This window comes from Solanum dulcamara, chromosome 3 (genome assembly GCF_947179165.1).
Source record: "Solanum dulcamara chromosome 3, daSolDulc1.2, whole genome shotgun sequence".
NCBI classification, from domain to species: domain Eukaryota; kingdom Viridiplantae; phylum Streptophyta; class Magnoliopsida; order Solanales; family Solanaceae; genus Solanum; species Solanum dulcamara.
Window position 1 is genome coordinate 1,764,643 of NC_077239.1, and position 27,094 is coordinate 1,791,736.

The window sequence follows — 27,094 nt, forward strand, 5'->3', positions numbered from 1 at the left end:
TTATATATTAGGAACTTGATTAAATTACTACTACCACAAATCATATTTGATAGAAATACTGCTATAAAGGTAATGGTAAAATGTCAAGTACTTCTACCTTCTTAACTAGAAATTTTGTGTTTGAGTCTTAACTCTTGAGTATGATATCGTCTTAGTTAGAGAGCGCTTTTAACCACCAATAATACTAGTAGCAACAATTCTCAATGGATTGATTCAACCAAAACCTCCCACAATAAATAGATTCACTTTTTCTTCTTCAACATGTTATTTTTAAGCTCAACAAATCAATGGTGTTCTTAAATCATTAGGCCCATATCAAAGCCCATGAAAAATATTTCTAGAACATCATTGGATGCAATCTTTTATAACATGGACAAAATTTGACAAACCAATCCAAATTCTAATATATAAACGAAAAAATCCCAACTGTTATAAAATAAATACGTTAAATATAATTTTAGAGATTGATATATTATTCAACTTCAAACTGATCTACAAATGAACTGAATTGACTTCTTATTTATAAATAAAAAGAAGTTATTGCAAGTTTTTTCGGAAAACTATTACGAAGTTTTTCAGGAGTTGCTGTCAAACATAAGGAAGCTGACTTTTCAGAAATATGTTTGCAAGTTGTCTGCGTAATTTAAAATTTATCCAAAAAATTGTATAATGGATAAGTACAATGCGGTGTATTTATAACAATAACTATTTTTTTTTTGGTGTTTTCCTTTCTTATTTTTCAGAATTCCCTTTTGGGAAAATTACGTGGTATAGAAAACCTTACTACTATATTACGCGTTTAGAGTATAGTTTAAAATAATTACGGCTCACAGTAAATATAACTATCTATTTACACGGTATGATAAATCTCACTTGTCAGATATACAAATATATATGTATATCAGTTATCATTATACAATTTTTTTTGACTAATTACATGTACAATTCGATAGATATATATGTATACAATTCACCTCTCGCTCTCCTCTCTCGTCCTCTCTCTCAATTTGCATTGCCATATATACAAAAATACATATATATAATTTTTTGATAAATATACATATACAATTCGACAAATATACATATGGACCATAGCAAACATAAATTTATTATTATAAGTAATTAGAAAAATTATACTCATATAAAATTATTATGGTTAAAAAGTTTGCCATATATGAAATTTTCCCAATCTTTTTTAAACATTTTGGGTTAAGGATAAAAAAATGAAATAAAAAATATTAAATAGGAAAATGTAGCAAGTGAACAAAGTACTAAGTTGTCTTTTTCAATGGAAGCTAGTGTTACTCTTGTCCAATAAAATTAAGCCGTCCAAAATTTATTAATTAAATATTATCTTATGTTAAAAACAAAAATCAGTAGAAGACAATCTTTTCATTCTATTGTGCCACTCCCTCTCATAAAAAGAAAAAAGAAGGAAAAAAACAAATTAATTTGGTGCATTCATATCTTTGTATGTTTGAGGCACACGTGCTTACTATATTTTTAATTTTTTGTGTTCGATATTTATATTGAGCTATAAATATATATTTTAATTTTAATAAACTGGCCAGTAATATATATGATCGTTTACTTGCACTTGATACTTATATATGTATTGATTAGAAATAAAAGTGTTTTTTACTAGAATTTTTTCTATATATAAAACTTAAATTTGAATATTTGATTAAGAACCTCTAGATTTTATCCAGCTCATGATGATTTGTGATGACATAAATTGAGGATAGAAAGGAAATTTTTTTGAAGAGACACAAAGTGAACACGTACTCAATTGCAGAACCAAATGTTACATCTTGAACTTTTTAAGGGGACCATCACATAATTTTGTCAAACCTTTTTATCATTGAAAGACTAATATCACTAAGGGACAATAATTTTGTTTTATATCCAATAAGAAACTTTATTTGGTGCAATAATTTTTCTTATTCTTTTTGATTATTACTTTTATATATAAGTTGAATATTGATTTATAGTAAATCCAAAACATGTCTGGTGGAATTCTACTTTAGAGACAAACATTCGTGACAATCGTAATTCATTGAATCGAGTTATATAAGTATTTTTCAATGTTTTTTACGAAAAGAGTAAAAATGTATAGATATAATCATATCTTGTTAATAACTTGTGAGTTCATTGGTATCAGAACTTTTCTTGCTCAAACCCTACATACAAATACAAATGTGGATGCATGTTGAACCAAAATTTCTAACAAGTGAAAGCCTATTATTATTATTTTTTTAAAAAAATAAACATGATTCAATTAACACATCGTTAATCAAGAACTAATCTTTTTCAATTAATAAGTAATTAAGGAAGCAAATATTATCACTGGGCCTTGTAACGAGGGCCTGTAACCCAAGTGGGAGCAATAAGGTGATGGAACATTGGGCCTATCTAGATGGTTAGTGGGCTTTGCTTAAAAGCCAGCCTTGCCCCTATCCAAACATTGGGCTGGGCCTTCTTGTTGTGTCCGTGGTATCTATAAATGGACCATCACCTTTTTTTTGTTCGGAATAATTGTTTAAAGGAAAAATTAACGACACAACAAATACGCAGAAATTATAGCTATTTATAAATTTTGTCTTGTTTGAATATTGGATCTCTTTTTCTCTCCCTCCCCGCCCCTATCTCACTACCCGTCAATCTGAGTTCTCGAAAGCGATCTGCTCCCCCCCCCTCGCAATCATCGTAGCAATTTGAAAATCTTGTGAGAAAATGTTAGGTTCTAGTCATTGCAGAACTTTGAAAAATAAAAACAAAATCTAAATAATGACCTAAAAAGGGATATTTGTATAAATCTGCCACGATCAAATAACAATAACTTTGAGCTAGGAACTTATTTCGAATAGTTCAAAGATAAATTTGACTGATTTTTCTTTGTTTAAGAGCAATTGTTAGTAGGGAATGATATTTTTGGAGCTATTTGTCTAATTGAGGATATTTTTGAGTAACAAAAATATAACGACAACGGCATTTTTGAACCAAAACAAAACGGCGATGACATTTTGAGCCCAAAATATAAGGGTAAATTAAGAAAAAGAGCTTAGTGGTGTTATGCTTGTTCATCTCCGGTCAAATATAACATCACACTAAAGTGAATGACAAATACATGAAAGTTATTTCGTTTAGTACGAGATCGCTTCACACTTTGGGTGCTTATACCTCTCACCTATCAAAGTTCTGTTCAAAAAACCCGTCTGAGAATTTGCACTTGTAATTCCAACTAACAAGTAAAAAACAAATTCCAAGCTCATATAACCAAAGCCACAAAGATTCAAATAATTTGTAAGTCCAAATCAAGAAAGAGGGTGAACATAACTCAAAATGGAGTAAAGGGTTTGGAGAATGGACAATACCAATAGCACAAGAGCAGCCAATGCTGAAATAAAAGACCATGGAGAACTAAAATAAGTGTACTTAAAACTTGCCCAATGAACATGCCAACTACTCTTATAATAATCATTCACCTTAATAAATAATTCCAACAAGTAGCACTCATCAATGTCAAACATGACATCTTTCCCAAGATTGTTGATGAATGTTGCAATTTCAAAATCTGTCCCAAAATAATTCTCAATTATATTGCAATCACACAAATACTCAACATCTTGTTGTGTGTTCACCAAACAATCAATAAATGTTGCATAAGTTGTCATATGCTTTGAACAATCTACATGACATTGCTCATATGCCACACAATTTATCAAGAATGAGCTCATGAAATCATCTATTGTAATTGTTGGCATCTCAATGAATCCATTGTTGAATTTTATGGCCAAGAATGTCTCTTCTTTCCTAGGCCTAAGCTTAATCCCCGCGCAACGAAGCTTTGATATGCATTGTATGACATGTGTAGGTGAATTCCTTCTATTTTTAGGCTCTTCATGGTCAAGAAAAATGTAACTTGATCTAAGAAAATCAAGTAAGTGTTTCCCTTCAAGATTGCCAAACTTTTCAAGAACTTCATTAGGCCTTTGTAATGTGGAGTTAAAGAAAGTTAAGGCTAATTTGGCTAAAGAATGAGTTGATTGATCCTCACCTTGTATAATATTGGTTAATTCAAACAAGCATTGAAGTATGAAAAATGGTATTTGATTCTCAAGTCTAATTAAATCCCTCAAGAAAAAAGGATATATCCAAGACATTGATATAAGTGGATCATCTTTCTCAATTGGAATTACCCCTCCAATTTTTCTAAAAAGTTCAATTATAAAACAACCATCAAGAACCAACATTTCAACAAACTCATCTCTATTAAGAAGTATTGCTTCAGAGTAACATTCTCTAGCTCTCATTTCAAGTGGTTGAATTGCCTTCAAATAGTCCTCTAAATTAAGACCTTTTTCCTTTGTTCTCTTAAGCAAATTGCCCAAAAATCTCCACTTGTGCTCTTCAATCATCTTTACGTTGTCTTTTCCACGATGGTAGGGGCCAATTGACATTATTTGAGGCTCGTAGGATCGACCATTAACATTAATGAAACTTTGAGGTACTCGAAAAATACAACAAGAACTCCACCCCGCCGATTCACTTAGGAGTTGAGGTGGTTGGGAGAGTTTTTGTTGCATTAATTCTAGTTGAGTCTTGTTTATTTCCCAATTGATTGTAACAATATGATCTTCAATTGAAATTTCACTCATTTTGAAAATTTGGGGGAGAGGGAGAGAGAGATTTTAGAACATTTATATATAATGTTTATTGATTGATTGCTAGGTATTTTTATTTATATGTAAAGAGCAACAATATAATATGTGCATGTTAGCTACATTTTGTGGGGATATAGTATATAGTCAATAGTGACCTGGAGAGTAATTATTAGGAATCAAAATGATTGAGAGATTAATAGTTGTTAAAGGCAACAAGTTGAGCACCTTTAATTATTTTATTCTTAAAATTAGTTGGAACTAATTAGAAAGCGCTAAGATTATTTTTTTAGGACATGATTTGTGATTTTGATTGATGTAGTAACTAGATATTTATAGGGAAGAGGACCAATTGGTGCATTCTAAATATAAATTGTGGTGGCTACATTATAATGGAAACTATTAGGGACCAAAAAATAAATTTGTGGGGCTACATTTGTTTGAAGTTAGATAAATGTGATTATGTTATTAAATAATATAACTTAGCAAATTAATAAGAAGGAGAGATAGTAAGAGAACGAAAGAGAATTGAGAATTTTTTTTTTTTTTTTGAGAATTTTGTTTTTTCTTTTGTGTAATTGTATAAATAGCCATTGTAAATGTAGAGAACGTAACAAGTTGAGAGATCAACTTTGGGGGATAATATTGGGTGGGAAGGAAAAGGTGGATAAGGACATCCACTATAATGTGCCTCATTAAAAACTCTACAAAAAATAATATGCATAGTTATCTTGAACACCCATAAATGTTGTGTCTCGTTAAAACCTTACTAGAAAAAATTCAGTAAAAAAAAGCCTAATGAAGAAAAAAGAGTACACACATCTGGTAATATGCCTTGAGTGCTGTCTCATTAAAAACCTTACTAGAAAAATTCAGTGGAACAAAACCTTGGTTAAGGAAAAAAGAATACAATGCGTATTTTACTCCCCCCTGAAAAGTTGGTGTTGGTAATTTCATTGTGAATAAATTTGCAAGATTATCACTGAACGAACTTGTTGTACATCAATATTACCATTCTTCTGGAGATTATGTATGAAGAATAATTTTGGTGAAATATGTTTCGTTCTGTTTCTTTTTATAAAGCCACCTTTCAATTGAGCTATGCGCTCGGCATTGTCTTCGAATATAACTGTAGGTACTTTGACATCATTTTCCAGGCCGCATCTTTTTTTGATGGATTGTATCATCGATCTCAACCACACACATTCTCTACTTACTTTATGAATTGCTATTATTTCAGCATGATTTGAAGAAGTAGCAACCATAGACTGCTTTGTAGATCGCCATGATATAGTAGTTCCTCCGTATGTAAATAGATAGCCTGTCTGAGATCGAGCTTTATGTGGATTTGATAAATAACCTGCATCTGCATAACCAATAAGATCTGCACAACCTTTGTTAGTATAAAACAAACCCATATCAATGGTACCCTTTAGGTATCGCAAAATATGCTTGATACAGTTCCAATGTCTTCGCGTTGGGGATGAATTATACCTTGCCAATAAATTAACAGAAAATGTTATATTAGATCTGGTTGCGTTAGCAAAATACATAAGTGCACCAATAACACTGCGATATGATACTTTAGGACCAAGAAATTCTCCATTCTCTTCTAGAAGACGAAATGGATCTTTATCCACTTCTAGTGATCGAACAACTATTGGAGTACTTAATAAATGTGCTTTGTCCATGTAAAATCGTTTTATGATTTTCTTAGTGTAGGCAGATTGGTGGACAAAAATTCCGACTGCTAAATATTCAATTTGTAGACCCGGACAAAGTTTTGTCTTTCCAAAATCTTTTTTCTCAAATTCTTTCTTTAGATATTCAGTCACATTTTGGACCTCTTCAGGGGTTCCAATGAGATTTATGTCATTAACATAAACGACAAGTATAACAAACTCTGATTCCGTTTTCTTAATAAAAATACATGGACAAATAACATCATTTATATAACCTTCATTTATCAAGTACTCACTAAGGCGATTATACCACATGCGCCCTGATTATTTAAGCCTATATAATGATCTTTGCAATTTGATTGAGTACATATCTCGAGATCTAGTACATGCTTCAGGCAATTTTAATCATTCTGGGAATTTCATGTAAATTTCATTATCAAGTAAACCATAAAGGTAAGTTGTAACTACATCCATTAAATGTATTTCAAGATTTTTATGTACAACTAGACTGATGAGATATCGAAAAATTATTTCATCCATAACAGGTGAATATGTTTCTTCATAGTAGACCCCGGGTCTTTGAGAGAATCCTTGTGCAACAAGACGTGCCTTGTATCTTACAATTTTATTTCTCTCATTTCGTTTTTGCAAAAGAACTCATTTATAGCCAATTGGTTTTACATCTTCAGGAATTTGGTCTACAGGTCCAAAAACCTCACATTGAGTAAGTGAGTCTAATTCTTATTGAATTGCCTTTTGCCATTCTGACCAATCACATCTACGTCGACATTCTTTGACGGATTTAGGCTCAAGCCTTTCACTATCTTGAATGAGGTTAAGTGCAACATTATATGCAAAAAACATTATCAATTGTGATTTTCAATTGATCTAAATTTATCTCATTACCGGTAGAACTTATTGAAAGTTCTTCATTTACTTGAGTCTCAGATTCACTGATTTCTTTAGGAATATCAGGATTACTCAAATCTTAACCTTCTTCATGAAGTTTTTTTGTAGTATCATCTATATTATTTCTCACACTTTTCTTTTTAGATTTTTTATCCTTTAAACCCAATGGTCTACCACGCTATAGGCGTGTTTGGGATTCAGAAGCTATGATAGTAGTAGATGGTCCTTTTGGAACATCAATCCGGATATGCACAATCAATGCAGGGATATATGACTTAGTTATCCATTTTAAATCAGTAAATGCATCTGGCATTTAATTTGCTATTTTCTGTAAGTGAATGATCTTCTGGATCTTCTGCTCACATGTGCAGGTACATGGATCAAAATGAGATAGTGATGAAATTTTTCACACAATTTTTCTTTTCGGTTCCTTTTTTTCTCCCCCTAATTGAGGGAAAGTTATTTCATCAAATCAAGCAGTAAATAAATCTCTTGTCAACGGTTCAAGGTAGCGAATTATGAAGGGTAAGTCAAACCCAACATATATGCCCAACCTTCGTTGAGAACCCATATTTTTACGTTGTGGTGGTACTATAGGCACATATACTGCACAAACAAAAATCCGTAGATAGGTTATATTTGACTCATTTTCAAATACTAATTATGACGGATAATTTATCTGTCTGAGATGTACAAGTACTGCTGCATGTAAGATAGCATGACCCCAAACAGTAATCGATAATTTTATTTTTATAAGTAGAGGTTTTTCTATCAATTGTAGGTGTTTAATAAATAACTTTGCATTTTGAGTATAAAAGGAGCAACAAGATTATTTTTATATTTTTATTCTCCAGCATTATCAAGACGAATAGTCTTAAATGAATAATCTGGGAATTGCACCCTTAATTTTATTATTTATGCTAATAACTTCGCAAACGTCAGGTTGCGAGATGATAAAAGACACACATGAGATCATCTTGATGATGCATTTATTAGGACCATAAAATATCTAAATAATGCACTGAGTGGATGAATTGGTCCATATATAACCCCATGTATATACTCTTAAAAGTCAGAAGATTCGATGCCAACCTTTAGGGTTGATGGTCTGGAAATTAATTTGTCTTGATAACAAACAACACATGAAAATTCTTCATTCGCAAAAATCTTCAGGTTCTTTAACGGATGTCCGGTTGAATTTTCAAGAATTCGTCTCATCATTATTGATCCAGAATGACTTATTCTATCATGCTATAACACAAATGTATTTAGACCAGTAAACTTCTGGTTTACGATCAAATGTGCTTCAATTGCACTAATTTCTGCATAATATAGACAAGACGACAAAGTTGGTAATTTTTTAAAAATATATTTCTGGCCTGAGACACTCTTAGTTTACCAAGGTATTCAATATTCATTTCATTTAGTGTCTCAACAAAATATCCATTTCTGCGGATATCTTTTAAACTTCACATTTTTTTGGAGATTTAAAAGAGAATAGTGCATCTTCTCCAACAATCTTTGTCTCCTTAGGCAGAAATATCGTAGCTCTTACGGAGTCTTCAATAATTTTTGAATTACCAGAAATTATAGTAATATTTTCTTTTTTTCTAAGCAAGTAAAAAAAATATTTCTCGTTTTTAAAAATGGCATGAGTCCTTCCACTATAAATTACACAAAAATCCTCGTAATTGATTATTGATCCAAACAAAGTTTGAGGCATATTCATATTTTTCTTCAAAAAGAAATAAGGTAAACGTTATAATTAAAATATGATTCATTATACAAATTTTACTTATTTACATGAATTAGAAAAATATAAACATATTATTTAGTACAAATAAACAAAAAGAAAATTATTTAAATATTATCAAGCTTATCAATATTCATATTTTCTTCTGCAAAATTAAAGAAATCAGCTACATTCAGATACATAGGCTCAATATTATCTTCAGAGATAAAGTTTGTCTCTGGATTATTTACTGCTCTCTTCAAGGATGCATGATATAGCTGAAACAAACGTTTTGATGATCAGCAGGTCCGTAACCAATGGTCCATACATCTACATCTATGACATATACCTTTTGAATTTTTTCTTTGGTATAGCTTCTTGCTTCTCACTCTTCTTTTTATATTGATGATCATTTCTTTGTGCCAGATGAGCATCATGATTATACCTTCTTCTTTAACCACGACCACGACTAGGCCATGACCTTTTTCTAGTTGGTTGTAGTTTGTCTAATTCACTTTAGAGAATGACAAAGAGCTAACGGGCCGACTATCATGATTTTTCATTAACAGTTCGTTATGACGTTCAGCAATAAGAAGGTGAGAAAGTAATTCAGAATAATTTTTAAAAACTCTTTTTACAATATTGCTGCAGGAGCATATGCGCGGGTGGAAATGTGGAGTATATTTTTTCAAGTTTGTCTTGCTTAATGATTTCTTCTCCGCATAAATTTAACTTTGCTATAATTCTAAATAAGGCAGAATTATATTTAATTATATTTTTAAAATCTATTAATCTCAGATTGAGCTAATCATGAAGTGCCTGTGGAAGGATGACCAACTTCAGGTGGTCATATATTTTTTTTAGATTGTTACACTGTCACCCCCCGAGAGGGTAGCCTAGACATGACCGGCACTCAAAAGCCATTGCTGGCTCACAAGTGAACCACTTGGCCTGATCACACATTCATTGCTTTAGCGGAAGACTTAGTTTAAGAGAAAAACAAATCTTAGCGGGCTAACTCAATCATCAATCTCCATCATTCATATTAAAAACATAGTTTGAAAGAAAACTAATTAAGAGTTAAAGACATCAAAATAAATCCATCACTATCTAGTATATGAAGCATCTATCTCTACTACCTAAATGGTGCCAATAACAAGTTAATGGCTACCTTAAAAAAACTACTCATAAGAAATGAAAAGAATGAATATGATTTCTCCGAAGGAAAGGAGGTCTCACCACTATCAGGAAAAAAATAAATCTTCAATGAAGCGTCTATTGATGATCTCTAACACCTGTCCCTGCATCATAAAATAATGCAAGCCTAAATGAACGTCAGTACGTGAAATGTACGAGTATGTAATATGGTAGAATAAAATAACAATATATCAAAGGTACTCAAGATAGAATGAAACTCACCCAACTCAGTATGATATGCAAATATAAAATATAGCAATGCTTTAAGAAGGACTCAGTTAACCGACAACATATACTTTCATGCACAATCTGGGAGTCTCTCTTAACCGACAACAATTCCACCACCTATAAGTAGGTGATGCACAACAAACCGACGTTATTTCCACGTCCGTCCAATACTTTCCAAGGTAAAAGACAAATCTACCAATCAATCAAGTCCTATCTTTTCAGAACAATGAAATATGAAAACATCCAATTTTAATGGTCCAATACTTTCCTACGCTGGCAATGTAGTTATTGAGTTTTACTCTCACTCAATTCGGTGCTCAATACTACTCCCAAAACTCAAAATGCTCATGAAACTTAAACAAATTAGTTCAATCAAAACTTTCGACTAGTCTCATTGAACTCCCATCAAAACTCAATCTCATTTCAATCATTATACTTTTTCAAATCAACTCAATCCAATCCACTCATTGAGATTAAATGCTCAACTCTTTTAAATCTCTTTAAAACATACAATTTTGGCTCAAAATAATGCATAGCGAAATCAAGATCAAACGGTTAAAAATCTTAAAGACTCTTTCAATTCAACTCTGGCTCGACTCATGCCCAACTCATCAAGTGCTTTCAGAAATATATTTTTGAAAATAAATCACAACTCATTAAAACTTTGTCTCAAAACCATCATTTATGCCCATGATATCTATGTTCAAAATAATGAAAAAAGATCAACTTATGTGAAAACTCAAACTCTTGTACAATCAATGCTCAAAATCAAATATAACTTCAATTAGGGTTCATGTGAATGAAGACATGAACATGCATCCAAATCAAATACTCAACCCATGAACAACATCAATACATATTTTAAATATTTACAAGGAACCCAAAAGAGAATAGATAACTCAAGAATTCAATTCAAGAAACTCGAAAACTCCAACTCAACTTAACTCGAATCAATAAAGATGAAGGAGCACGTGGAAGAATCCGGTCCAATGGCCTTACATACCTGAATCTTAGGAGTTATTGGATAAAAGAGTTGAGAAACCAATTTATGGATTTGTCAAGGAGATCTCGAACTTGGAGTCTTTAGATCTCCCAATATTGGAGAAATCTCTTTCTTAAAGGTTTTGATTTTTGGTAGAAGGAGAATTTGGGATTTTGAGAGTATCTCTACGTATAAAAATATTATTAGATTGAAAGATTGAGAAAAATTACCTTTTAATAAATTCCGTCTGCAATTTTGGCGAGCTGGAGATCTATTCGCCGACCTATGCGACGAGTCGCCAAATGGTGCTTTAGCTCTCCCAATCCAACAGTTTCTGAAGGATTTCTGGCACTATTCGACGAGCTAGGTCGTGATTCGCCGAACTATTCGACGAGTCGCCAAATTGGCTGGTGAGCTCGCCGAATTATCCTGTATAGACATGCTTCGATAAAATGGCCATAACTTTATACTCCGAACTCCAAATGAGGTAAACTCGGTCGAGTTGAAAAGAGAACTCAAAGAACTGTAATTTGATAGGTCATGGGCCACCCAATTCGTTATATTCTAGGATATATGGTCGTTTGAAGTTGACCATTATACGAACTCATTCGAAAACCTAGCCGACAAAAATTCTTTAGACTTAGCTTGGTGTTAGAGATCCCTTATGACCCTAAACCATATCTAATACTCTTAAAATACTTAGGAATTAATCCTAATTCATGTATACAATTAGAATTTATTCAGTTCGAGTCTACACACATATGAAGGATGGTTCGAGTCTTGGCGAATTTTTTTTTGGGGTGTTACATACACAGTTTAAGGTTTTTTTTTAATGTGAGGTACTGTAATTTTAACCCTCGTCAAGATGGTGTCGGAGAAATATCATGGCTTTGGCACAGTTTTGATTAGATGCCTTATTGTCATCTTTGATGGTGTCTGTCAGACCAATCGATTCTAGGTGTATTTCGGTATTTAGTGCCTATGATGATTAACCTTTTCTAGATATATCAAGAGCAGCAAATTCAGGTTTAGAGATATTCGTCATTTTAATAAAATAAAATTCTTACCCTTTTGTTACCTTTTTGAAATAGCTCAAAGCGATGGAGGCTCGTGCTGATAACCTGTTATAAAATAAACTAACTTAGCAAACTAATAAGAAGGAGAGATAGTAAAGAGTTGAGAAATTTTTTTGAACATCTATTTTTTTGAGATTTTTTTTTCTTTTGTGTAATTGTATAACATCATTGACTATTTATAGCTATTGCAAATTTAGAGAACGTAACAAATTGAGGGATCAACTTGGGGGACAAAATTGGGTGGGAAGGAAAATGTGGATAAGGACATCCACTATGTACAACAAATTAATATTTTTTCTCTAATATTTTTTCACTTTAATTATTTAACTTAAGACAAAAAAAAAGAACTATATATATTGTTAAGTTTACAAAACGAAAGATTTCGGTGCAAGACTTGACCAGAAAATGGAATAGTGATCAATTCGAATTTACTATTTACTTTTATATTACTCAATCTTACCAATAAAATATTAAATTATACTTTAACATTTAAATAACCTACACAAAATTTTAGATTGTCGTCTCTAACATTTTCTCATGAGGTTTTCGACTTCAAAAGAAATATTTAGATCATGATCTGCGCGCATAAAATATGACTATTTATTAAAGTTATCTTTAAAAAGGAGAATGAGCAAAAGTTCAATTATTGGCTAATTTAGAAAGAAACAACAAGAAGCTAACAATTCTTGGGCTTTATGAACCACTTGAGCTTCTTGGGCTTCATAATATGTTTGGACTTGGCCCAATAAAGCTCCATATGATTTTGGGAAATTTGCATAAATGTACAACATTAAGAAAATATTTACTATTTATACCAATAATATTTTTTTCCACTGAACACTTATAATACAATTATAATACAATTTTAATACATATTAGTGAGAATAATTTATAAAACTCATATAATACAAGTTTTATTCATGGATACTTAATTTATCAAATCCTTTAATACACTTATAATATATTATGTCAATTTCTTACCAAACAAGTATAATATATTTTAAAACACTTATAATACATTTATATTGCATGCATAATTCACTTTTAATACATAATAGATATATCATAATATTGTTATATATTGTTATAAATGGTAATAAATAAAAAGTATCGCTAAAATCAGTAATTATTTATTAAAAAGTGATTTTTCTAATAATTTTTCCTATGATTTCTTGCTTGTTTCACTTTATTAAGCTTCAAATAGCTCGAAACTCATCTATTCATTGAAGTATACCAATATAAACACAATTACTTGAACTAATACTCTAAAAGACGATAAAGTATTAAAATGTGAGATAAATAATAGCTAATTTTATGCCTATGTTGCCAAACGTCAGTTTTATCATGCTTTGTTCAATAGGACAATCAATATTATTGTAATTTTTGCAATTGTACTACTCTAACACGTACGTGGAGGCTGATTGTAGATCAATAATATTGAAGCGAGGTGGACTCAAAATTTGAAGACGGTGGACGGAAACACTAAAGAAAATATAAGGTAGTGCTAATTAAAGTTGAAATCAAACCCAAGTAATCTAACACTTGAAGAACTTAAGTAACAGACTCAATAAATGCCTCCCAACCAACCTTTATCTATCCATGTGCCTAATCAAATATGTGTTCGTCCTTCGAGAGGTACACATACTATATATACATTTTTTTAAATCGACATTACAGAGGCTCATAATCGTTAATGAGATAATTTATAAACACATATTTTGTATGTTATATCTTTGTTTTAACTCATAAATTTCATTTATTTCTCTTTCCAAAGTTTTGTAGTTAGATAAATACTACCACATAAATTGGAACATAGAGTATAATGTTATCGATACTATCCAAATGAAAAGGAGAGAAATATTGAAAACACTCATAAAACTTGGCGCGACTTATTAGTTTTTTCCGCTAACTATTGAGAGTATGTAAGACTCTCCTCTACTTGACTAATTGAACCTAAATACACCGCCGATCTTGAAACATGAGTGAAATACACTTCTAAATTCTCGTTAAATTTAGTGGTGTTTTCAGCACTTCTCTCAACTTTTTATTAAGATCCACATGCTCCTACAAGAGTTTCAGACCACTTACTATGTCATGTAGCAGATCGAAGGTGTATTTAAGTTCAGTTAGTCAAGTCAAGTTTTTTTTTAAGGCTGACAATAGTATGGATGCGAAACAAATAATTTGCGTCAAGTTTAGAAATGTTTTCAATACTTCTCTCAAAAAATGAAAAAAAAAAGAGAATAGAAAAGGGGCAGAAGCGTAAATTACTTAGAAGGTTAGTTGGACAAAACCCTAACTAGCTAGAATCTAGACTTCAATGATCCCAATTGAGAAAACTTTCTAAAATTGGTTGCTTCCACCTACCAAAATAGATTAACACACATATAGTGTTTTGTTAAATTAAAAACATCATAATCTTTATCAAACAAGAACAGATAGAGGACTAATAAAAAGAAGTTAAGCAATTAAAGAAATCCATTGAGTTAATATATCAAATCAAGAAACTAAAAGAACACAAGTAATATCTTCATTTGAACCAAATTTAAGGGATATATAATACTGTACTTCTTATAATTAAAAACAAACATGATCAAAACCCTTTACAAACAATAAAAGAACGACAACATGAGTTGTGCTGAGATCGATAATTAAGATTTCTCCATTCTTAACTAGAGATCTCAGTTTTGAGGCTTCAAAATGAAAAAAATCTTGTTGAGAGCGCCGCCTCCAGAAATAGGCATTGTAACGCGTGAATTCGAATTTAGTCAGGCTGCAATAAGAATACCAGACTTCGGAAGGAAACCAAAAAAATGCAAATTAACACACACATAATTATAATTTACATATTCAACTTATTTAAGTTCAACATTATTTGAAATTCATTTTTTTTTTCATGTTGCTTGTAGAAATAGCAAATTATTAGGTATAATTCCACAAATTCTGGTAGGCAATAGTAGTGTGATCATCATCATGCATATTGAACCTTGGTGGACTCATTAACATCCCTTCAGCCATATTAACAAGAACATTTGGCATATCAAATATCAAATCCTCATCCATAAACTCATAATTCCCAATCTCCAAATTCTCCATTTTACCCCTTTCATTAATTACCATCTCCCTACGTGTGGTAGCCGCGGCTAACAACGCGTCCCCGGCTGCCCCAACCACTGCAGCTGCTCCGGCTGCAGCTATTTGGATGTCACGAGCAGAGCTCGTGGCAGGAACAGGCAAAGAGGCAGCCGAGTTAGGGAAGTTGAGATCCACGTCGGGACCTTTAAGCGCGATCGCCGCCACATCATACGCGACCGCAGCCATTTCGGGGGTGGGAAACGTGCCGAGCCAAATCCTGTTAGGGGACCTAGGCTCGCGAATTTCAGATACCCATTTCCCACTACTTTTTCTTCTCCTTATTCCTCGGTAAACGGGGTGGCGCCCCGAATAACTTTTATTATCGGGGGCAATAGTAACAGAATTATTACTGCCCCCGATAATGTTATTCTTTCCACCATAAGTAGTCGACATTTATAAATATATAATTTTTTGTTTGAGAATAATAATTAGGGGAAGCTTCGTGGAAATTAGGGTTGAGATTATTGAAATGGATTAAGGAAGCCATTTATGGAAAGTGGAAATTATGTGGATTAGAGATGAAAATTGAAACCAGTTATTGATGAACTGCAAGTGAATGTGTTTTGTGTGAAGGATTTTGGGTGTAAGGCAAAAATGGTGTTGGATTTGTGAGTTGGATACTTAAGTGTTGGAGAATAGTGACCTTTTTATACATTAAGGATGATGAGGTGTAACAGTTCTTTTCTTGAATAGTTTTAAGTTATGTGCATATATATACCATCACAGACGGAGTGAAAATTTAAAGTTCATTATTGACGGTCAGTGGCGGAATTATCATGTGGTTAGGGCTCATCCGAACTTCTTTCGGTGGAAAATTATACTATTTATACATGATTAAAATAATTTTTTTTTATGTATATACAGTTGATCTCGAACCTCCTTCGACTACTTTGTGTGTCTACTTCTTCAGATTTTGAACCGCTTTAGTCAAAATCCTGACTCCGTCATTATTGACGATAAAGACATTTTTAGACCATTAAGTAATGATAGAGTCATTTTTAAGACCAAACTACTAACACAAGGATATTTTTAGTTCAAACTATTAGATGAAAATATTTTTGTTCAATTTCACATTGTTCAGAGTATTTTTAACCCTTTTTTGTTTTAAAAATAAGACATGTTAGTTATTACAATAGAGTATTCATATGATTAATTTGGGACTAAAGAATATTATTGTTTTTGGTTTTCTACCCGGTGTTTGGAGCCCCAACTAAATTTGGATCGCGCACTGCAGGGTTCATTCGGGAGTGGTGCTCCCAACTAGATTTTCTCCATATCCAAGGCTTGAACTCGAAAACCCTGATTAAAGGTGAAACAGTCTCACTACTGCAACACAACCTATATTGGTAAGATTATTGTTGTTATTGTTGTATACCTAGATATAAAATAATTTTGAAGCCATCAGTTTATGTAACTCAATATAAAGATAGTAGATCATCCCCCCCCCACCCCCTCCATATATACACACGAAGGTCTCTATATATTTAGGTTTAATATACCATTGTTAAAATATGTGATCTTCTCATTAAAAGTTTAAATTATTAAAGAGATTATACTTTTATTTACTTGATTATGTTTTTAACGTAGTATGCTTTCTCACAAGCGAACCTGTTTTATTTTCTTAAAAATCAAGCACTTAAAAATTCTTTTAATTAGTTAATGCATGACGGCGGAACTTGAATTCAGACATCTATCTATCTATCTATCTATCTATCTATCTATATATATATATATATATATATATATATATATATATATATATATATATATCATAGTAAAATATGACCATTATTTAATATTCTTTGAACGTAATACCCAGTACTTAATCCTAATTAATAGTACAAAATTTTTATACTCACACAAATATTATGACATGATTCAACTTATAAATTTCAAAAGTTTTATAGTCATATTAATATTATGACATTAAAATTTAAGACTATAATATAAGTTTCAAAAATATTTTGTTATTTCTCAGACTTTATATTCAATAATTTGAAATGGAAGGTGTAATAAGTTTAATATAGTAATTAACTATTATGCTTTTAGTATATGGTCTTATAATGTCAACTTAAAAGTGAATTTCCCTAACCAAAATTTGGAGGATCACCACTAAATAAAAATAATCCTATTAAAAATAATAGGTAAAACTTATAATGATTGTTTCTTATGAATTTATTTTAGTGCCTAAGCTAAAATGCTCTAGACACTTGCTGTAAGACTCAAAACCACACTTTTTTTTCTTTTTCTATTTATATATAATAAATTAAATCATCTCGTTAGGTTTCAAGTACCTTTCGATCGTGACTGCACATTGGTCTAATTCTATGCGTAGTTATATGGATTGTCTGGTGCACAAAATATCTCATATTCATACAGCGTTCAGGGAAAGACCGCACTCTAAGAGGTTGCTTTCGCACGACTCAAAATCATGATCTATAGGTCACAGAGACCGCATCTCAAAGGATATGATATAGACAGTCTATTAATACAAGGATTAGTGATTGGTTTCATAAATGAAACTCATGACATATACAATCCCTACAAGGAGCGAGTATTATTTTCTATATTTCAATTTATGTGATTTTGTTTTCTCTTCAAACTGCTTCAAGAATGACCTATTTTGTTTATTTACAAAGGGAAATAATGTAATTTAAAATTCTCATTTTACTTTTATGACGATATATTTAAGCAGGGCCAAGACATAATGCTAGGGACGGGTGCAGAACTTAAAAACTTTGACTCAAATTATGTATTATATTCAAAAATTCATTTGATATGAAAAAATAATCTATCAGAAACTCAGTAAATAAAAATGATTACGATTCAGATTCATACACTGAAAATTCTAGCTCTGCATCCACATTTAAAAATCTTTCGTTCTTTTTAAATGTGCCAAATCAAATAAGTTTAATTTATATAAATTAAAATAATGGAGTAATAGTTTGTATTTTCTAGGTGCATGTTCACTTTTTGGTCGAATAATACAAAAGTATTAAACAAAAAAGAAAACAAAACAAGAAGGATGGCACCTAAAAGTAAGAATAGTAACAACATCAAATACAATAAAAAGATGACATGGAAAATAAAAGAAAAGAACAATAATAGAGACGTTGAAATAGTTTGTAACAAATTAATTTCTTGACACTTAACCTGACGGTAAAAAGTTATCCGCACCAAATATTTAATTCAAAATATATCAATTTATGTGTTTAATAAACTAAAACTACCTATTAATTAATCATGATAAGTAAAATACATTTTTATACAAGCACGTGTTATGCATATATTAATTTGATATTAATATACGATACGGATAAATTTTTACTCAAGAGGAAAAGTGTCACGATCCGAATCCAGGTGTGATGGTACTCATCTCAACCCACCAAGATAAGTCAGCCTAAAACTCAACGAAAAGTAAATGCGGAAGTAATTGAGATAAAGCAAGGTTTAACTTAGTCAAAAACAAATAAATAATCTCAAAATCCCCAAGACTGGTTGTCACGTATACAAGCCACTAATACATTATCGAAGTACGAAAGAAAATACAGTCACAATGTCTTTGTCTCTAGAATAGGACTAAAACATATTAAAAGAGTAAGAGGTGTTCACTAGATGGATGTAACAACTACCTCAACACTCGAAATGATAGCCTCGGATGTGGTGAAAATACTAGGAGATCAAGCAAGTCTAGGCTCACAACCTACACAAGTGTAGAAGCAAGGGGTGAGTACCAAACAACACGGTACTCAACAAGTTGACAACTAAAACTAAGCAAAGCTCAATAGATACAAGTACTCCTGTCCTCCCAACCGAACCTCCTTAACTATAACCTGCATAAAACCAGCTCAACTCTTCACTTGTACAATAATAACAGTAGTACAGTCCACGAATACTCATCAATAGTCTCATCAATGAATCATATCAAGTCAAGTTCAGCATATACAGAGCAATAAAGGGGTAAACGCGAATTCACAAATATCAACAAAATGCGATGAAATGCAATGAGATGATGCATGTCTGTCCTATCGGTACACATCCACTGAATTACAGTCCGGAACCCATGGGGGACATTTCTGTCTATGTAACCTGCCACGGAACGTGTGGCCCGTCCCCTCAACATATATATCTTGCCACGGAACGTGTGGCCCGACCCCTTTTATTTCATAATACTTGCCACGGAGCGTGTGGCCCGACCCCTTTGTTTCATAATACCTGCCACAGAGCGTGTGGCCCGACCCCTTTGTTTCATATCATTTTCAGTCTCAACACAATATGTCAGAACCAATGCAATCAATTCATGTTCATATAATTCACGATAATAACACGACAATAACAATATTTTTTCCTATCTCACATCAACATAGTCATTTCACATGTCCAAAATAAATCCACAATCACAACATATCAATTCCACCAATACATGTCATTAGATCACCATTTTATACCCCTCATCTCCATTTTTTAAGGTCAATCATATAGTCAATAACCCAGTCTAATTCTCATTACTCCCTAGTACACATAACACGGAAATACAAGCATCTACAAGCTTAAACTGAGGTTTAGAAATTCACTTGCCTTAATTAATCAAGCAGTCACTCCGGGACTTGAGCCTTCCCTTTTCGTTGGGCCTCCAAATCAACGTAATCTAGTCAAATAAATAATCACAATAAGATTTTTGAAACTAACAACACCTTTATTACCATATGTCTAGCCTAGACCCAAAAACTCACACAAATCTATAATCACGTTCCTAATCTTGATGCCACTTAACATGTCAACTCCCATATTTTTTGAATTTCAAGCTAGAATTAGGTTCTAATTTGCCCAATATCATAAATTTAATGGAATTCATAAAATATAATATACCTAATATTTAATTATCTATCTCAATATATCAAAATTCGGGAACTAACTCATTCTATGTCATTGAAGTCAAATTTGAAATTTTCTTTCCGATTATGTTCACTCGTGATAAAATAAACTTACATGTCAAATTTCAGCTAAAACGGATCATTATTCGACCCCCAAATCAATATTTTATATGAAGAACCCTAGGGTCATATTTTCTTATTTCAACATTGTTTCTCCACCAATATACCCTAAAAATATGTTCATAATCACTTGAAAATTTAATGGAAAGGATGAGAATAATTACCTTGACGCTTTGGAATGAAAATCCCTATTTTTCTCTTCTCCTTTATTTTTCTTTTCCCCTTTTTTTTCTGTCTTCCTCCGTATTTTTTTCTTCCCGTTTCTATTTCTCGTTTTCTCTTCGCGTTACATCTGATGGCATTAAGCCATCTGATTATGTATCTATATAATTATTTTTATTCTTTTCTTTTATTATTTTTTTTTTCCTTTTTCAAACTGATTATGTATTAAAATTTACAAACCCTACTAATCTATTTTATTAAATATAAGAAAAGTGGTATAAGTATTAAATAAATTAACACTTTAGCCCATCAGTTAAATTAGTTCTCTAAAATTATCCCTTAACTAATTAACCAAAGTTACCGAAAGGTCCAAAATTTTTAACTTAAATTTACGAAAAGGGTCTTCTATGAAAGGAGGAGGACTCATTCTCAAAATGACCTAATGAGTCATTACAAAAAGCCTTCCCACTAACCCTAATTTTCAGCTTGGTGATATACCATTGAAGGGAACACTCAAATAGAAATAGATTTGTTAATGTATGGTAAGTAGAAAATGATGGGCTTTTCCAACCCAAGCCTGCTGTAAAATTCCACACAAAAACCATATTATATACATACAACACATAAATAAGTTATGATTTCTTGAATATTTTTTTTTTACGATAATGATGCTATAGTAGATAATTTGGACAAAGTGGAATTGATTATGGTGTAAGACAACTTGTCTTTACCCATGAATTTTTGCAAGTGTTTGGACACAAATTTAAGTTAAAAGCATTTTGATAATCTTTATAATGTCGGCGTTCACATATATAAATACTGACACACGTTTTTGTTACAACTCAAATATATGGCGCATAGACATAATGTATGGTTTTGTAGTATGTATGGCTCGGAGATGTACTATCTGATTTGTTGAAGGTGACATACAGACACCTTTTTGAAAATTTGTTAGTCATTTATCTTGACCTACCCTTATCAACTCGTTCTTTGTGAATGATATCACATATATACCATAGGGGCTCAACATCACAAGTAAACTTTGTCATGTCGTACTAAATAAGTTCGAGTTTGATATCACATTTATCACAATCCAAACACATTTGAATTGAATTCGTGCCGTATAAAAAATAGTAATGATTCTAAGCTTACATGTATATATGGAGCCATGTTATTGTATAACTGTGAAAAATGGGTCTCAACTTATGTATATTAGCCCATACTGATGGACATATGACATGAATATAATAAAGCCCGAAAAGAATGGGTTCATATTAGTGTTTTATGGTTTCCTTCTCTTATTATCACGTTAATGGGAGACTTTGTTAGGGTGACGTTTTACTTATAATAGAGAATTTTTCGATATAAATTTAAATTTAGTCGGATTACAATATGAGAACTGGACACTATGTGAAAACAAGAAAAATGTAATTCATCATCCAACTTTACAAACTTCCTAGAAATTCATGCTTATTTTTCAATCTTGTTTAATCATATATACATTTTCAACTATTTGTTGGGATATGGACTATGGAGTACGTACTTTCCTCTATTTTATTTTATGTGAATTTAGTTTGGAAGTTAAATATTACTTCTTTAAAAAATAAAATATTTTGAATTCTGAGCTATATTAACGTGTAATATTTTTTGTATAATTTTTTTTATTTATAATTTTCAAACATGTAAATTTATCTGAATGCATAGTGAAAATTAAGTGTTCTAACCCTCGTATTGAATACATTCACATAAATTGAGATATAAAGAGTATTATCCAATAGATATCAGATCAAAGAATTTAATTTTGGAAATTACTCCTCAATTAAAGTGTGAATATATATGGCTCTTAATCAAGGTCCATGCCTTGGGTTGATGACCTCTACTGCACTTGCGGGGTGTCCGACTAAAGTTGGCTTAAGTGGTCGAGCATACATCATAATTTTCGTAGAAGCGGAGGCCTCTGTCACGACTCCTATTGAAAAAAAAAAAGAAAAATATCGATCTCTCTCGTCTTTTATTTTTGGTGAAAATATCGGATTTGAGTAAATAGTTAGCTAGCATTTAGTCATAGACTTTGAATCAAATTTAAAAATTTAAGCTTCAAATATATGTTTGGCCATAAATTCTGGATCATGTTTTGAATACGTGTCGTCAAAAAAATTCAAGTTACAAAAATTGATCTAAAAAATTTTTGGGAGAAATTTCACTCACTCACAAAAAATTAATTTTTGTTGAAATACAATTTTAAGTTCCAAAATTTATAACTTCAAAATTTATGATCAAATGAGAGATTTCTGAATTGGTAGAAAAAATATACAAGTACTTAGCCAAACTCCGAACCACCGCTTCATTGACACGTGTCAAGTTAGCCCGCGTTTTATTGATTCAAATCTCAGAATTTTCGACTAAAAGGTGATTACTTTTTCATAACTTAAACAAATGTTAATAGTTTTCTTAAGTATAATGATTATACTTGTTTTTTCTTTTTCATAGGGTTGACAACTCACTCTCCCATATAATGAATGATAAGACAACTTTTTAAATACAATCAATAATAATTCACCAAGAAAAATTGATAGATATAGGTTTGGTTGGCAGCCTCTAATTTCTGTCACTAAAAAAAAAAAGGAATTAGCTATAAATCTGTCTATCAATCTATCGCTAAATTGTCTGTAACTAATAAATTTTTTTGATGATTTATCGATTATATGCCCCTAAAAAGTTAAATAGGATTAATCATTGTTTTGCAATAGACGTTATTCATTGCTAATTTTTATTTTCTTTTGTAGTGTTTGCTACTAATTTATCGCTAAAATTGATATGATTTGTAATAATTCTTCACTAATCTATAGTTAATATAGAATTTACCGCTGAATTGTTAATTTCTATTTTAATTGTAGTTTTCTAGTCAATAATCATTTTTTCAACTAAACTATGCAAACATTCTTCTCACATTCTTTAGTGTAACAATTGATTTTTCTACAAAGAAAAATTTCCACATCACAAAATGACACTTCTCACTATATTTTTATTTTTTTTGTAATTTCATCTCTCACTAGATTAATAATGACTAATTAATGACAATGACCTCTATGTTATTTTGGTAATAATTTTCTAGCCTTTTTGAAGAAATAAATGAGAAAAAATTAAGCATCATTGTCAATATAGGGGGCCTTAAAATTGATCATGCTAATTATATATTCCATGTGGGTCCTATAAATAATCTTGATAAACTCAAAATCATCATAGGTTGTTCTATCCTTTTCATTTTAATTGGAAAAAAAATATGATTTTCGAACAAAGTCTTGACATAATCGATATTGTCATATTATCAAAAATTATAAAATTCAAATTGTGAAAATAATAACTTACATATATAAAAATATAAAATAATTTTATGTATAATGCACCTATATAATCCAATTTTTTTTTCGAATTATGTATATAAGAAAAATTTAGTGCACCAAAAATCTCAATCTTGAAACACTACATACTAAAAAGAAGATTGTGATTCAGATGAATTTAGACTTCATATGATCACTTGTCGTACAATATCTTGACATTTAAAGCACTAGGTGACTTGTTTTCTATTTTAATATTAAATTAATTCCCATTTGTAAAATATTATTTTTTATTCTCCACCTAATGTTCGATAGGGAACGGGTAAATCGCTCTTTATCAAAGGCGACTCCGTACCCAAGAAAACTCAAACCCGAGATCTCTTGTGAAGGAATACTTATCACTCCACCACAGTCCTTGTTGGTTATTTATAAAATAATTGGTTAAAGTAAAACTATTAATCTTTTCTCTTTATTACAATATTCCCCTCATCAATATTTATATATAAAAGGAAAAGGATCTTAGACCATTTTCTATCTTTTATTACTCTTTTATTTTAAAATTATGAACCATTGTCTATGTTTTAATAGTATTATTTATTTGTATAATCATTGGTGAAATATTATTAATTATCATCAATCCTATTTAACGATAAAATACATTAAAAAATCTTATTAACTACGGACTATTTAATAACAAATTAACGACAAATTACATAACTAATTCATATTTTTTGTGTAATGAGTATTTAACTTCAAAAGCTTCTAAATATACATGTGTATAAATTTTTGTCGAGCAAACCAAATAAAAGAGTGTCTAATGATAACGCTAAATGAATGGAGAACTTGTTAATATATTAGGTCCTAAGTTTCATGTTTTAACTCTATAGGAATTTTTTGACCCATCTTCAAATTTAGTTGGATTTAAATATGAGTAATTAAATAAAAAAAAGGGCAGTCCGGTGGACTAAAGCTTCTGCTATACGCAGGGTCTAGGAAAGAGTCCAACCACAAATGTCTATTGTACGCAATCTTATCTTGCATTTCTGTCAGAGGCTGTCTGTAAGGCTTGTACCCGTGAAGCCAAAAGAAAATATTTAATTTCATTTCACAAAAAAAAATGATTTTTTTGAATGCACAAAAGCTTCAACTTGTTACACTTCAAACCCTATCTTTTTTTTTTCCTACACAAATTATGTTAATTGAAAGGTCTAGGAGAAGTCAAATGGTACTATCAGCTTCAAGTTGTCTCTTTACGTATAACAAGGAACAGCCACTCAGAAGAGAGTCACAAATCAAATCCATCCATCAATCCATCCATCCAATAGAAAAACATTTTTTTTGGTCCCACCTGGTATGGGTACTCGTATTGTAATCCCGACTATTAATTTGGATTCTCGCCGTTAAGATCTAATGTAACAACAATTGAAGCATTGAATAATTCGGAATAATTGATTGCTATCATAAAATTTTGTATTTGAGTACTAAGTTCACAGGTTGGATATAAGCAGATTTGAAACATGTGGTAAACTTCGTCTCTCAAATCCCCGGATTGATTCTACCATAGGGATCAATGAACTAATAATAGAATTATCTCTCTATCTCAAAGGTTCACTAATTATTTAATTGTAACTGATGGGCTAAGATTACAATTGACTGGTTGTTTTCTATTAATTTTTTTTTAATTTCTCATGACTTGAATCTGAGATGATCTCTAATCAAATGTAGACATTTTCTTCGATTGTCCCTTCTGGGACGACCACTGTTTAGTAAATAATTCTCTTACATTTCTGTTGTAATTTTTGGTCTTTTAGTATAATGTCTGAAGATTTTTTTGTGCAAATTGAATAATTTATGAGAAGACGTTAAAAAACAATCTAAATTTTTATAGTCATTAGACTATACTTTAATAGTTTATCAGTTTCAAAGGCTATATCTTTGCACAATTTTGAAAACATAGACAAAGGCTAAATGGTAGCCGAGAAAAGATATTTATATAAATCAGTCGATCAACGATAAACAAATCTTATACATCTCACGATAATCTTTGGTGATAAACAATCACACATCATAATTAATTAGAAAACTGCCTAAAGCATGTGGTAGCCATATTCCTATTATGCAAAACAAGGACTCTCAAAATCTTGAATTAAGAATTGGTAGGTCCCTCAATTATGCAACTCAACTTAATTATTGTACCAAATTTGTACCCACCTTTTCCCCCCTCAAACTTATTTACTTCATCCTTGAGATCTAGAGGAATTTCGTTGAGAAAAATTAGCAACTACTAATATAGTATGTAAGTTAGAATTAAAGAATTGCTAAAATAAATTAAAATAGAGGATATATTAATAACATATTAAAGACTTAGAACTGCTACTATTATTGTATGTGGTAATCTTTACATATAGTATTTATGGTAACTATTATTTAAGATGACATTTTCTTTAATAATATAGATTAGTTTTAATAAGTCGTAAAATTTCATGTCTATTTCAATTGAGATTGTGATGTCCATAATTAAAGGACGTATAATATTTTTATGTAAGACTTATCTATGCAATAGGTGATTGAAAATATACGCAAAAAGATTCTTCAAAATTTATGCAGAAAGTTTCTAATAAGATTATTTTGTCATGCGTTTAAATAGAACACTCCATAATTCGAATATCTAAATAAAATTACTGCCAAATTAAAAAGTTATCGACATATTCAACTCTTTTTTTAAAACTCCATATGTAAATAAAGAAGGCTCAACCTTTACAAATTAGCCACTATGCATCATAAACATCATAAACAGAAATTCTAATAGAAATATTAATAATTATTTCTGCCACTCGAACTCGTGACCTGTTCTGCCGCTCAAAACTCGTTACCTCTTTATATATATGTAGAAGAACATAGTTAGGGACTAAAATATGTAGAAGATATTATATATGTCAGCTTAAAATTTGGAAACTCAGAAAAAGTTGAATAAGAAACAGAAAGTGCAGGGCCAGGG

At 31.1% G+C, this 27,094-nt stretch overlaps 2 protein-coding genes across 2 annotated transcripts; both read right to left on the reverse strand.

The window, feature by feature from the left end:
• Positions 1 to 3,291: 3,291 nt before the first annotated feature.
• On the reverse strand, positions 3,292 to 4,689 carry LOC129881417 (UPF0481 protein At3g47200). The gene has a single exon (XM_055955623.1). It carries the CDS (start codon positions 4,656 to 4,658, stop codon positions 3,315 to 3,317), a length of 1,344 nt encoding a protein of 447 aa, XP_055811598.1. The 5' UTR covers positions 4,659 to 4,689; the 3' UTR covers positions 3,292 to 3,314.
• Positions 4,690 to 14,975: 10,286 nt separating this feature from the next.
• On the reverse strand, positions 14,976 to 17,023 carry LOC129881418 (ethylene-responsive transcription factor ERF024-like). Its single transcript, XM_055955625.1, has one exon. The coding sequence runs from the start codon at positions 15,993 to 15,995 to the stop codon at positions 15,390 to 15,392; it is 606 nt and encodes a 201-aa protein (XP_055811600.1). The 5' UTR covers positions 15,996 to 17,023; the 3' UTR covers positions 14,976 to 15,389.
• Positions 17,024 to 27,094: the final 10,071 nt, after the last annotated feature.